The following is a 14,940-nucleotide window of genomic DNA, read 5'->3' on the forward strand; positions in this document are numbered from 1 at the left end:
CGCCTTTTATGCAACGCATCCAATGAGTTTACAGCGTCTGAAAGCACCGGCGCTTCCATGAATTGCACTATAAATTGCACGACAAATTGAAACCATTGAGAATACGGATAAACAATGAAGGACAATATGGTGGCCGGATACAGCGACACGTCATTGTGTGACGTTAGTGAGTGGGGTCTATAGGTTTGTGTGGGTGGGTGTTAATCATATTGTAATCACAATTGTAATTTATTTTATTCAGTTGTTTTTTAAGTGTTTTTATTGGTGTTTTTAAATAGTTATTAGAGCATTTTTCTTTTAATTTCTGTAATTGTTTGTTGTTTCTTTTTTTATATAATAAATTAAAAAGAGATAATGTGCTTTTTCAGTGTGAGTGTTTAAATATACGTGTTGAAAATAGGGGGGGGGGGGCGCCAACAGATATGTTGCCTAGAGTACCAAATTGGTCAGGAACGGCCCTGCACTCGTAACAATCGAAAATAGCAATGACTCACTTTCAATGTAATTTCATTACTTTTGATGGAAACGCTGCCCTGAGCAATATGGCTGCCATGAAGCCACATCGTTTAGCCGGGCTGACCTAGCCGCACTTCCTGTTTGGTATCGCGTGCAGTGGCGGGAGATTCCAACATGGCGGTGCAGCCGAAACAAAACCTGTCAATGGACAGTGCGTCCGAAAACGGCTTCCTTAACTTTTTCTTCTCCATGCCGGAGAAGCCGGACACAACTTTCCGAATATTCGACCGCAGCGACTACTACACGGTGCACGGGAAGGACGCTGCATTCGCCGCGAAAGAGGTTTTCAAGACGAACGGAGTCATCAAGCACTTGGGCTCCGGTAACATGACTAACCACATGCTAATTTAGCTATGTGATGCTGTTTTGCAATACGACAAATTAGGACGGCTTTTTCTTGTTAAAATGCTCAAAAATGGTAAGAATGCGTGCTCATTTCGAACTTTCACACCGGGTTGTCTCCAGGAAGTCGCAAATTGGAAAGTGTGGTGCTGAGCAAGCTCAACTTTGAAGTTTTTGTGAAGGACCTACTCCTGTTTAGGCAGTACCGCGTTGAGGTGTATCGGAACCACAGCAAGAGTAGTAAGGAGCATGACTGGAAGGTTGAGTACAAGGTTTGTCTTTTTTTTTTTTTTTTAAACCATTTATGCTACTCTTTAGCATTGAAGCGGATAACGCTGGATGGGGTCTTGTTGCCGTGTTCGGCCGCTCATGTCTCTCTTCGGACTCGGTAGGAACTCCCTTGTCTCGTGTTCGTCCCGTGACTATGACGTAGCCGGAAACGCGCTCGACCAAATATACAACATCTCCCACACAAGTTCCGTGGGTGAATTATGTCATATAATAAAGGGTCACCACACAGGTCCCCCCAGAAATCACCCACACAGGACGCCAGGCGCAACCCGAATGAACACAATAGAACGGTCGGGTCGCGCGGCAGGGGCGTCTGTGGAAGATGACTGAACGGACGATCAGGTGGCCATCCAGGACGCCAGATGCGGGACGTCCGAGTAGAACGGTCGGGAGGACGTCTGGGACGCCAGGCGTTGGACGACCGAGCCGTGCGATCGGGAGGCCGTCCAGGACGAGGAGCGTGTTGTGCAGCACCGCCCAGGCGTGGCCGGAGAAACGGAGGCTGAGAGAGGCGGCATGCGTTGCTCAGCTGCGGCCGAGTCCGAGGTCGAGAAGTGCAACGTGCAGAGCCACCCAGTCGAGGCTGCAGACGAGGGCGACGGGCGTGGCGGTCGGAGTTGCCTGGGCCGTGGACGAGGGCGACTGGTGAGACGAACCAAGTCGACCGGTCGCAGCAGGAGCGAGAAAAACGCCAAAACCGGAGTCGAAGTGACGTCATCGCAGTCCTTAAGCGGTGGACGAGAAGAGACGTCAGCGGCGGCGTTCGAAGGCGCTGGCAGATGAGCGACTTCAGAGAAATCCAGGAGCACAGGCATAGCTGCGAGGTCAACGGTGGCGTCCAGCAGCAAGGGAGCGACCTCGGAGGCGCAGGTGCTGGAGCGACGTCAGCAGTAGCCAAAGGCGCAGGCACAGCATTGACGTCGTCGGGAAGGCCGAGAGCAGATGCTGTGTCGACGAAAAAACCAGGGCCGGACGGGGCGCCGTCGAGTAGGCCGGAGGCGCACGGGGCGCCGTCGAGAAGGCCCGAGGCGGCCTGGGCGTCGGCGGCGGGCAGCGCCGGAGCAGAGGCGAGTGAGAGTGGCGCTTGAGGCGAGACGACAACATCGGCGTCGGGAAGCGCCAGAGCGGGAGCGTGCAGGGGCTGCGCGGGCACTGGGACAGGAGGATGTCTGTGAGGAACCGGGGCGAAAGCGCCGCCATTGTTGGCGGGAACCTCGGGCAGTTGGGGTTTCGTGGCGGGCCTTTTGGGCGTCTCTGAAGTCGATAAAGCATACGACCTTTCAAATAGCTGGAGAAGGTGCGCCTTAAGAGCCCCATACTTGTCCTCTTTTGGCGGAAAGACTACGAAGTGCTGAGCTTTGACCGCGGTCGAGTACCCGAGCGCGGCCACCACGTGGTAGAAGCGCACGGTATTGTTGGAAATACCACGGAGGACGAACTACTCCTCCGCGTACGTGAACCACGCGGCCGCAGAAGACTCCTTAAACATCGCCAGCACCAGAAAGTTAGCGTCCGCCATTGCTATAAATTGTTCGTAAAATGCCGCCGAGACTTCAGCGAGATCACGTCGGGGTCACCAGTGAAGCGGATGACGTTGGATGGGGTCTTGTTGCCGTGTTCGGCCGCTCATGTCTCTCTTCTGATTTGCGAGGAACTAACTCCCTTATCTCGTGTCTGTCACGTGACTGTGACGTAGCTGGAAACGCGCTCGGCCAAATATACAACATCTCCAACACAAGTTCCGTGGGTGAATTATGTCATAATAAATGGTAACCACAGTATAATATTTAAACCTTTATAGGTCACTCATTTAGCTCATTAGCTGCCGTTGGCTGCGCTAAACGTTCAGTTCATTTTGACTCTCAGTCAAAATGAGGCTACATCTACACAAGGACTAATAATGGCCTTAAACGTGTAATTAAATGGACTATATTGCATATCGGCTACACTAGTATGCCTATTATCCGGATTAGTTGTTACACGGATAATGTAATGTTACACGCCACTTAATATGGACTGTTGTCTCCGTACAACAGTCTGATACTAAGGAAATTAAGTCATGCCGTCGCCATTTTTAGTGCGGCATGTCAACATCGTAAACAATGGAGGGCGACGATCTCGAAGTGGCATTCCTGCTCCTCTTTTCCACACATTTTTCTTGCACCTTCAAACTACGTCTCAATAATTCAATTCAGTGCCCATATACAGTGTATCACAAAAGTGAGTACACCCCTCGTATTTCTGTAGATATTTAGGTATATCTTTTCATGGGACAACACTGACAAAATGACACTGTGACACAATGAAAAGAAGTCTGTGTGCAGCTCTCATAATAGAGTTCATTTATTTTCCCCTCAAAATAACTCAAAATATAGCCGTTAATATGGCTATAGCATGGGAACTACGTACATCCCTAAATGTCCAAATTGAGTACTGCTTGTCATTTTCCCTCCATAATGTCATGTGACTCGTTACAGGAGTGCTGTCAGCATTGCTGCAGAGATTGAAGAGGTGGTGGGAATGACCCCACCACCTCTTCGTCATTCCGACCGTGCTTGACTGTTGGCATGACACACTTTGTACTCCTCACCTGGTCGCCACCACACATGCTTGAGACTAGGAGTGGGAACCTCTTGGTACCTCACGATACAGTTTGCAATACAAAGCTCACGTTAACGATGATCTGATGATATGGCAATACAACGATTATCGATACATTTGTAGAATATCCTAGAATTGATTTTCTGAAGCTTCTGCTGTAAATTGGAATGAGTTTATCACTAGTAGACGTCCAATCCATTTGAAGTGGGAGGGTGGCAGCGAATCGCTGCCATCCCTCCCACTTCAAACGGATTTATCGTCTATGGCCATCAGTGGCAGCCAACGCCAGGCAATGAGGTAATTTTGGGCCATTTAAAGTCATTTACCTGTTGATGTTCAGTTACTTCCTGTTGATTTTGGGGTATTTTATGGGTCACTTCCTGTTTATTTTGAGTTACAGAACAGGAAGTGACCTGGGAATCACCCAAATGAATAGGCAGTGACATAAACTCAACAGGAAATAACTAGAGGTGTGCAAAATTTTCGATTCTTAGATTATTTGCGATTCGGCCGTGGAAGATTCGAGAACGACGATTCACAAACATCCAAATTCCGATTATTGAAATATGCCAAGTAAAGCGGAAGTACAACACACTCTGCGCGCCGCGCGGTCTTCGGGACAATGAGGAACGGAGCGAGAGTAGATAAACATCATGCTTCTCATTACCCGGCCCCTCGGGTAATGCCAATGCTCAACTCACGGCTCTAGCTCAACTCATGCCACGAGATAAAAAAACAAAACAACATACCTGACTGCTGCCGAAAATCTGCTACAAAGTACATCCACATAATGTTACGGTAGATATCATTTATATAGGACTAGATGCAATATAGATTCGGTAGCGTTAGCAGCACATCTACAAAAAGCTAGATGCGGGCGTAGTAAACGGCCGCCATCTTAAAGCAGTACACTTCCCTGCAAGGCTGTTGTAGCGAACCCTCCAAGCAAACCTAATTAACTTTTTATCTAAAATACTCCTAAATCAGTAAAATATTGACTTGAATCTATCTTTAAAATAGTTTTAAAACTTTCACATGTCGAAAGTAGACAAAAGGGAAATTGAGGAATGACGGGAGCAATTTTAACAACTTTAACGGTTGAGTCACAACATTAAAATAATTGAATGTAGTTTAAAGCTGCTGATAGAGAATGGGGACTAGAGTTTGTTATTTACTGTTCCTGTTATTTTTTTTATTTTTTTTACTACTATATGTTAACTTGATACTGAAATAGTAGTTTGGTTTAGCCTGAGAGTATTTTTGAACAATTTTGGAACTAATGTACAAAACATTAAAAAAAAAAAAAAAAGGAGGGGGGTGCATCAATAATCGTTTTATAATCGAATCGGAGCCTCTGAATCGTAATCGTAATCGAATCGTTAGGTGCCCAAAGATTCCCAGCTCTAGAAATAACCTATAAACACCCTAAAATGAACCGTAAGTGACCTGTAAATGCCCTGAAAACCACCAGTCTAAATGGATTGGGCGTCGTGCACTGTCAATGCAGCCTTAGAGTTAACTGAGACACTATTATGGTGGAAGATTTTGGTAGCAACTTGTTGATTCCTTTTTATTTATTTTTTTAGATATTTACACCTTTTTAAAACGATATCTCGATTCTTTGCAGGAGCGTATCGATAACTTTTTGGGATACAATGTATCACGATATATCGCCATTTTGATATTTTGTCACACCCCTACTTTAAACGCACCTTAAACGAAAGTGTGGTAGGTAGGGCTGCAGCTATCGAATATTTTAGTAGTCGATTAATCGATGGACTAGTTAGTTCGAATAATTGAGTAATCGGATAAGGAACATGAAAAATTCAAATACATGAGCTGAGCCTCAAACGGTATAATTTTTAAAAAAAATGAAGATCTATGTACAAGAAAAAAACAATTGGCTAACTTAAATAGAAAAAGTTCGCTAGCTTAAATGCTATAAAATGCTACAAGTTTTTTACAGTGTTCTTAACAAATTTTTCAGACACATATTCCCACAAAAAGCGGTTAAATATACCTATAAACTAAATTATGAATGCATTAAAAAACATTAGCTCAAACAAAACTTTGCTTACTTTGGTCTTAACAGGGAGCAGTTGGCTCATTTGTTCAGCCATGTGAAGAGAGGCAGAGCAGAAGGCAGCGTATCCATCCTAATCAATAAAACTGAATGCAAACACTTTCAAAATAAACCATTACAACGCCACTTTAATTAAATAAATACTCGAAGCAACAAAATTTAATTCGAATATTTTTTTCTAATCGAATACTCAAGTTAAATCGATTAATCGTTGCAGCACTAAAGTGTGGACAGGTATAAAAATAGTCGGCAAAATACCCTGGAGAAAATTATCTGTCCTAGTGTAGATGTAGCTTAAGTTGGACGTCTAGTGCTGTCAATGGTACTGAAACATGAGCATTCATAGCCACTTAGATCAGCTGCATTGGCAGACAATGAGTCACTCCCAGTAAATATTGTCGTATTTATTTATTTGTTTTAATTTAAATTTTTTTTAAGAATAGCTTAAAAACTGCAATTGTTCGCTTTATTAAAAATATTTATTCATTTTTTAAATGATTGAAAATAATGGAGATTAAAAAATATGCATTTATTATTATAGCTAGAGATGTCCCGATCGATCGGGATGCCGATCACGTCAATTTCAAGGTATCGGAATCGGCAAAAATATATCGGACATGCCTTTTTTTTTAATATATATATATTTTTTAATTAAATCGTTTTCGAATTGTATTTAACGTTACAGACATAATATGTTACACTCATCCAGAGTCTTAAGTTTAGGCTTAAGGTAGGGTTATCAAATTTATCCCGATAACGGCGGTAATTAATTAAAAAAAAAAATTATGACGTTAAAATATTTAACGCAATTAATGCATGCGCTGTACGACTCACTCACGCATTGTCACGCTGAATCTGTAATGGCGCCGTTTTACCTATATAGAGAGATAAAAGGCAGCGTAAAATGAATAGAGTGCATTTTGGCAGCCTTTGGAGCCATTTTTTATTTGGCTAAAGCCTTACAATCCCTCTCCCTACGATTAGAAATATCATGGGAAGCAATGTGGGAAAGCAAGGTAGCAATTGATCTTTTTCTTAACACCTTATGTTATTTCCCAATGCAGAGAAAATATCAATTGGTAGCACTACGCACAGTCATGGTTCCACTTCCCATCATGCTTTTGGGCATGGCTACAGTATCATTTACTGAAAGCTCAACAAATACACTAGATGGCAATATTTAGTCACAATATACAAAGTCACAAGTCATTCTATCCGTGGATCCCTCTCACAGAAAGAATGTTAATAATGTAAATGCCATCTTGAGGATTTATTGTCATAATAAACAAATACAGTACTTATGTACTGTATGTTGAATGTATATATTCGTCTGAGTTTTATTCATTTTTTTCGTAATGCATTGCCAAAATGTCTATGATCGCGAAAAATTATCGGGAATGATTGTAATTGAATCGGGAACAAAAAAAAAGAAATCGGATCTGGAAATATCGGGATTGGCAGATACTCAAACTAAAACGATCAGGATCTGATCGGGAGCAAAAAAACATGATCGGAACAACCCTAATTATGACATTTTATTACTGTATCCACTTAACAAGCTATTGGGGGCCACAACCAGAGTACAGTGGTACCTCTACATATAAATTTAATTCGTTCAAGGACCTTGTTTGTAAGTCAAAATGGTCGTACGTTGAGCAGGATTTTCCCTTAAGAATATAGTATAATTCCATTAATTCGTTCCACAGCTCGAAAACCTACACTAAATCCTTAATAAATACTGATGGTACTATTACAAATGGCAAATTGCACATAGCAAAACAAATAAATTATAAATAAAAATCGTAATAATAACACATTATGATAAATAATTCCTGTAATAATGTAACGAATTAGGTTCTAATGTGGCGGATGTGTTTCGTGTGCTGTACCTGAATATACCGCGTGGGTGACGTGACAGTGACATAGTTGCGGTAGAGATTCTACTTTCTATTTTAATGTTTTGTTGTTGGCGTCGACTGCGGCGAACAGTGTTGTGTGTTGTGTTGCTAAAGTTCGTAAATAAATGATTAAAAACCTGACGAAGCTGGCGATTTCTTCGGCCATGATACCACAATAATAATTGTCACTTTAACTTATAAAGACTGGAGGTCGGAGGAGGACCGTTGAGATCGTGCCCTATAAAGGGTTGAGTGCTTTTGCATATTTCTGTTGTTGTCTCTATCACTACGTAGTTGAAATTCTGAGTGTTATTGTGGTTGTAATAATCTAATCTTTTCCTTGGGTTAGTTATAAACTTCCAATGCAATTCCAAAACTAATTATGAACTTTCAAATTCTTGCCTTCTGACTTTATATGGATCATCGCGCTTCATGTAGGCCTCTCCGGGAAACCTCACCCAATTTGAAGACATCCTATTCGGCAGCGGAAACAGCGCAGAAGGCTGCGCCGGCGTGGTGGCTGTGCGAGTCGCCGCCGGCGTTGTCGGTGTGGGCTACGTGGACGCGGCCCAACGCACCATGGGTGTATGCGAGTTCCCCGACAACGAAGTCTTTTCCAACCTGGAGTCGTTGCTGGTTCAGGTCGGGCCCAAGGAGTGTCTCCTCGCGCAAGGGGAGAGTGGCGTCAACGGCAACAAGCTACGAGAGGTTTGTTTGTCTTCAGATCTCATGAAAAGGTAGCCGAGGTTAATTTCTTACGCAAACTTTGTCAAAATAATTCAGCAGAGATTAGTAAAACTCATTTCAAGGATGTCTGCACGAGTGTGTCATCTTTATCAGGAATTCATCTATTATATGAATCCGTATGGGGATCATGTGTTTCAGTGGTTTTCTGATTCCCAAAAAATCTAAAAATTGGAGCAATTAAAGTGCCGCGTGATAGTTGACTCCCGAGAGGAAAAACGATGCCACTGTGTTAAAGTTGCGATCTAGATGATCCATAATGATTCGCCTCAGGGTATGTGGCTTTGTACAGGTGGTGCAGCGCGGCTCCGTGCTGGTCTCGGATAGAAAGCGGGCTGAGTTTAGTACCAAGGATGTGGTTCAGGACCTTAACAGGCTGCTAAGAGCCAAACGAGGGGAGTCTGTGGCCAGCAATACTCTGCCTGAGATTGACAAACAGGTGAGGGCGATTGGAGGTGAGGTGAGCTGATTTGTGCCAGAATTTGTCAACATAGAGACATCCCTTACACTTTTCTTCAGGTGGCCATGTCATGCTTGGCCGCAGTGGTGCGCTACCTGGAGCTGCTCTCCGACGAGTCCAACTTCAACTCCTTCAGTCTGACCTCTTTGGAGCTGGGTCAGTACATGAGGTTGGACAACGCCGCGGTCAAAGCGCTTAACCTCTTCCAGGTCAGCCTCATGACTTTCTCATTTATTTTACTTAAGCGTTTGATAGATTTGCCAGTTTTTCCGCAGGGTGCACCTGATGACACCAGTGGATCCCATTCGCTGGCCGGCCTGCTAAACAAGTGTCGCACACCTCAGGGGCAACGACTGGTCAACCAGTGGATCAAGCAACCGCTCCTGGACAAAGCCAAAATAGAGGAGAGGTAATGCATTTACTGTAAATTCAGCAGATTTTAGTATGGAATGAAATGTTAAATTGATTTATTTTTAATCAAATTAACATCCCCTTCCTCCTTATATATCAGCCAAACATTGTCACAGGTATTGGTGTGTTCACAGCCTGTCAGAAAACACAAAAGCACTTACTTTTCAATTATGCAATTTAGAGATACACCGATTATCGGCGCCGATATTTGAAAATTTGACATATATATCGATATCAGCCTTTAAAAAAAAACAATATTTTTTTTAATCTGGCCGGCCGATATGAAAAAAAATCAATTGAAAACTAGGTTACTTTGGCTCAGTTGTAGTCGTGGCTCTCTCTCCCCCCTCTAATCCAGTGCTTCTCGATTATTTTCTATTAAAGGGTATGAAAGCGCAAAGGGGGTGTGAGACATCAATAGAACCGTTATGTGCCAAGATAACAAATATTGACTAGAAACTGCAATTTCGGGAGAAATTACACACCTTGGTCTTTCCTCTGTGGAGATACAAATCTTAGCCCCACTCAGGTCTATCAATAGAATGGACCATAATGCCAGTCATTGGCACTAAACAAAGTTAAAGCCATTAGAAAAGATTGGGAGAATTGGACGTCCATGTCCGTCAATGGCAGCACCCTCCATAATTGTTAATGGAATCGGGGAAGTTTGGGGGACACGTCCTATTGATATCTAGTCATTTTCTGTTGATTTGGGGAAAAAAAAAAATTTCCCATTGAAAATGAATGGGAAAAATTTTGGACGTCCATGGACGTCAATGGTATCAACTTACATAAGCGTCAATGGAATCCAAGTACATTGGCATCAATAAAATGAACAAACATGAAGAAATGCCATTGGAAATGAATGGGAAGTTTGGACGTCCATGAACGTCAATGGCATCACCCTCCATAAGCGGCAATGCAATCGGGGACATTTGGGGGACACGTCCTAATGATATCTAGTCATTTTCTGTTGATTTGGGGAAAAAAAAAAAATCCCATTGAAAATGAATGGGAAAAATTTTGGACGTCCATGGACGTCAATGGTATCAACTTACATAAGCGTCAATGGAATCCAAGTACATTGGCATCAATAGAATGAACAAACATGAAGAAATGCCTTTGGAAATGAATGGGAAGTTTGGACGTCCATGGACGTCAATGGCATCACCCCCCATAAGCGGCAATGGAATTGGGGACGTTTGGGGTAAAGGTCCTATTGATATCTGGTGATTTCCTACTGATTTGGGGACATTTTTTGTTTTTGCCATTGAAAATGAATGGGAAAAATTTGGACGTCCATGGACGTCAATGGCAGCACTCCCCATAAGCGTCAATGGAGTTGAGGACGTTTGGGGTATACGTCCTATTGATATCTGGTCATTTTCTGTTGATTTGGGGAAATTTAGTTTTTTCCCCATTGAAAATGAATGGGAAAAATTTTGGACGTCCATGGACGTCAATGGCAGCACCCTCTATAAGCGTCAATTGAGTTGGGGACGTTTGGGGGACACGTCCTATTGATATCTGGTCATTTTCTGTTGATTTGGGGAAATGTAGTTTTTTCCCCATTAAAAATGAATGGGAAAATTTTTGGACGTCCATGGCCGTCAATGGCATCGACATCCATATAGTCAATTGAATCCAAGTACATTGGCATCAATAGATTCGACATGCATGGCCGTCAATGGCATCAATGCAATGTAAATTCCATTGAAATCCCATTGTAAGTGAATGGGAACTTTTCCCATTAGAAATGAATGGGAGAGTTTTTGGCAAATTTCCGGGGAACCGTAAATTTTTTCCAAATTCTGTATACAACTTTTATGCCCCTCACCGTCCCGGAATTTTTGATACCCAAATTATGTGATTTGGTCAAAAATTGTAGGACTAGATACATTTTGAAAAAAAAAAAAAAATCTGGAAAATTGCCGTTTGCGGGAAAACGGAAAATTTTTCGGGGCCCTTTTTAAAAAAGCCATCGTCGCCCAAAAATTCCGGACGTTTCGATATCTGAACGGTGCCGATCGGTGCAGCGGTTCGGGCTGTGCGGCGCGCCGAAAAAACGCGGAGAATAAGATGAATAACTAGAAACTGCAATTTCGGGAGAAATTACACACCTTGGTCTTTCCTCTGTGGAGATACAAATCTTAGCCCCACTCAGGTCTATCAATAGAATGGACCATAATGCCAGTCATTGGCACTAAACAAAGTTAAAGGCATTAGAAAAGATTGGGAGAATTGGACGTCCATGTCCGTCAATGGCAGCACCCTCCATAATTGTTAATGGAATCGGGGAAGTTTGGGGGACACGTCCTATTGATATCTAGTCATTTTCTGTTGATTTGGGGAAAAAAAAAAAATTTCCCATTGAAAATGAATGGGAAAAATTTTGGACGTCCATGGACGTCAATGGTATCAACTTACATAAGCGTCAATGGAATCCAAGTACATTGGCATCAATAAAATGAACAAACATGAAGAAATGCCATTGGAAATGAATGGGAAGTTTGGACGTCCATGAACGTCAATGGCATCACCCTCCATAAGCGGCAATGCAATCGGGGACATTTGGGGGACACGTCCTAATGATATCTAGTCATTTTCTGTTGATTTGGGAAAAAAAAAAAAATCCCATTGAAAATGAATGGGAAAAATTTTGGACGTCCATGGACGTCAATGGTATCAACTTACATAAGCGTCAATGGAATCCAAGTACATTGGCATCAATAGAATGAACAAACATGAAGAAATGCCTTTGGAAATGAATGGGAAGTTTGGACGTCCATGGACGTCAATGGCATCACCCCCCATAAGCGGCAATGCAATCGGGGACATTTGGGGGACACGTCCTAATGATATCTAGTCATTTTCTGTTGATTTGGGGGAAAAAAAAAAATTTCCCATTGAAAATGAATGGGAAAAATTTTGGACGTCCATGGACGTCAATGGTATCAACTTACATAAGCGTCAATGGAATCCAAGTACATAGGCATCAATAGAATGAACAAACATAAAGAAATGCCATTGGAAATTAATGGGAAGTTTGGACGTCCGTGGACGTCAATGGCATCACCCTCCATAAGCAGCAATGCAATCGGGCACATTTGGGGGAAACGTCCTATTGATATCTAGTCATTTTCTGTTGATTTGGGGAAAAAAAAAAAATTCCCATTGAAAATGAATGGGAAAAATTTTGGACGTCCATGGACGTCAATGGTATCAACTTACATAAGCGTCAATGGAATCCAAGTACATTGGCATCAATAGAATGAACAAACATGAAGAAATGCCATTGGAAATGAATGGGAAGTTTGGACGTCCCTGGATGTCAATGGCATCACCCTCCATAAGCAGCAATGCAATTGGGGACATTTGCGGGACACGTCCTATTGATATCTAGTCATTTTCTGTTGATTTGGGGGAAAAAAAAAAAATTCCCATTGAAAATGAATGGGAAAAATTTTGGACGTCCATGGACGTCAATGGTATCAATTTACATAAGCGTCAATGGAATCCAAGTACATTGGCATCAATAGAATGAACAAACATGAAGAAATGCCATTGGAAATGAATGGGAAGTTTGGACGTCCATGAACGTCAATGGCATCACCTTCCATAAGAGGCAATGCAATCGGGGACATTTGGGCGACACGTCCTATTGATATCTAGTCATTTTCTGTTGATTTGGGGAAAAAAAAAAAATTCCCATTGAAAATGAATGGGAAAAATTTTGGACGTCCATGGACGTCAATGGTATCAATTTACATAAGCGTCAATGGAATCCAAGTACATTGGCATCAATAGAATGAACAAACATGAAGAAATGCCATTGGAAATGAATGGGAAGTTTGGACGTCCATGAACGTCAATGGCATCACCTTCCATAAGAGGCAATGCAATCGGGGACATTTGGGCGACACGTCCTATTGATATCTAGTCATTTTCTGTTGATTTGGGGAAAAAAAAAAAATTCCCATTGAAAATGAATGGGAAAAATTTTGGACGTCCATGGACGTCAATGGTATCAACTTACATAAGCGTCAATGGAATCCAAGTACATTGGCATCAATAGAATGAACAAACATGAAGAAATGCCATTGGAAATGAATGGGAAGTTTGGACGTCCATGGACGTCAATGGAATCACCCTCCATAAGCGGCAATGCAATCGGGGACATTTGGGGGACACGTCCTAATGATATCTAGTCATTTTCTGTTGATTTGGGGAAAAAAAAAATTTCCCATTGAAAATGAATGGGAAAATTTTTGGACGTCCATGGACGTCAATGGCAGCACCCCCCATAAGCGTCAATGGAGTTGGGGACGTTTGGGGTATACGTCCTATTAATATCTGGTCATTTTCTGTTGATTTGGGGAAATTTAGTTTTTTCCCCATTGAAAATGAATGGGAAAAATTTTGGACGTCCATGGACGACAATGGCAGCACCCCCTATAAGCCTCAATGGAGTTGGGGACGTTTGGGGGACACGTCCTATTGATATCTGGTCATTTTCTGTTGATTTGGGGAAATGTAGTTTTTTCCCCATTGAAAATGAATGGGAAAAATTTTGGACGTCCATGGCCGTCAATGGCATCGACATCCATATAGTCAATTGAATCCAAGTACATTGGCATCAATAGATTCGACATGCATGGCAGTCAATGGCATCAATGTAATGTAAATTCCACTGGAATCCCATTGAAATGAATGGGAAATTTTCCCATTAGAAATGAATGGGATAGTTTTTGGCAAATATCCGGGGAACCGTAAATTTTTTCCAAATTCTGTATACAATCTTTATGCCCCCCACCGTCCCGGAATTTTTGATGTCCAAATTATGTGATTTGGTCAAAAATTGTAGGACAAGTAGCGTTTTGAAATTTTTTTTAAAAATCGGAAAATCGCCGTTTACGGGTGAACGGAAACATTTTCGGGGTCGTTTGAAAAATTCCCATCGTCGCGCGAAAATTCCGGTCGTGTCGATACTTGAACGGTGCCGATCGGTGGTACGGTTCGGGCTGCGCGGCGCGCCGAAAAAACGCGGAGAAACCATTGCATAATAATAATAATAACTAGAAACTGCAATTTCGGGAGAAATTACACACCTTGGTCTTTCCTCTGTGGAGACACAGATCTTAGCCCCACTCAGGTCTATCAATAGAATGGATCATAATGCCAGTCATTGGCAAAAAACAAAGTAAAAGCCGTTAGAAATGAATGGGAGAATTGGACGTCCATGGACGTCAATGGCGGCACCTTTCATAATTGTTAATGGAATCGGGGAAGTTTGGGGGACACGTCCTAATGATATCTAGTCATTTTCTGTTGATTTGGGGAAAAAAAAAAAATTCCCATTGAAAATGAATGGGAAAAATTTTGGACGTCCATGGACGTCAATGGTATCAACTTACATAAGCGTCAATGGAATCCAAGTACATTGGCATCAATAAAATGAACAAACATGAAGAAATGCCATTGGAAATGAATGGGAAGTTTAGACGTCCATGAACGTCAATGGCATCACCCTCCATAAGCGGCAATGCAATCGGGGACATTTGGGGGAAACGTCCTAATGATATCTAGTCATTTTC

The 14,940-nt window shown here is 42.4% G+C and overlaps 1 protein-coding gene across 1 annotated transcript in view; it reads left to right on the forward strand.

The window, feature by feature from the left end:
* Positions 1–585: 585 nt before the first annotated feature.
* msh2 (mutS homolog 2 (E. coli)) overlaps positions 586–14,940 on the forward strand; it is a 51,449-nt gene continuing 37,094 nt past the window's right edge. The window contains exons 1-6 of the mRNA XM_057826766.1: positions 586–838; positions 982–1,130; positions 8,170–8,439; positions 8,768–8,914; positions 8,995–9,144; positions 9,211–9,344. Of these exons, the coding sequence (XP_057682749.1) occupies positions 631–838; positions 982–1,130; positions 8,170–8,439; positions 8,768–8,914; positions 8,995–9,144; positions 9,211–9,344 (1,058 nt within the window). The 5' untranslated portion in view covers positions 586–630. The remainder of the gene's footprint in view (positions 839–981; positions 1,131–8,169; positions 8,440–8,767; positions 8,915–8,994; positions 9,145–9,210; positions 9,345–14,940) is intronic.

The sequence above is a fragment of the Corythoichthys intestinalis genome, chromosome 21, assembly GCF_030265065.1.
Source record: "Corythoichthys intestinalis isolate RoL2023-P3 chromosome 21, ASM3026506v1, whole genome shotgun sequence".
NCBI classification, from domain to species: Eukaryota; Metazoa; Chordata; class Actinopteri; order Syngnathiformes; family Syngnathidae; genus Corythoichthys; species Corythoichthys intestinalis.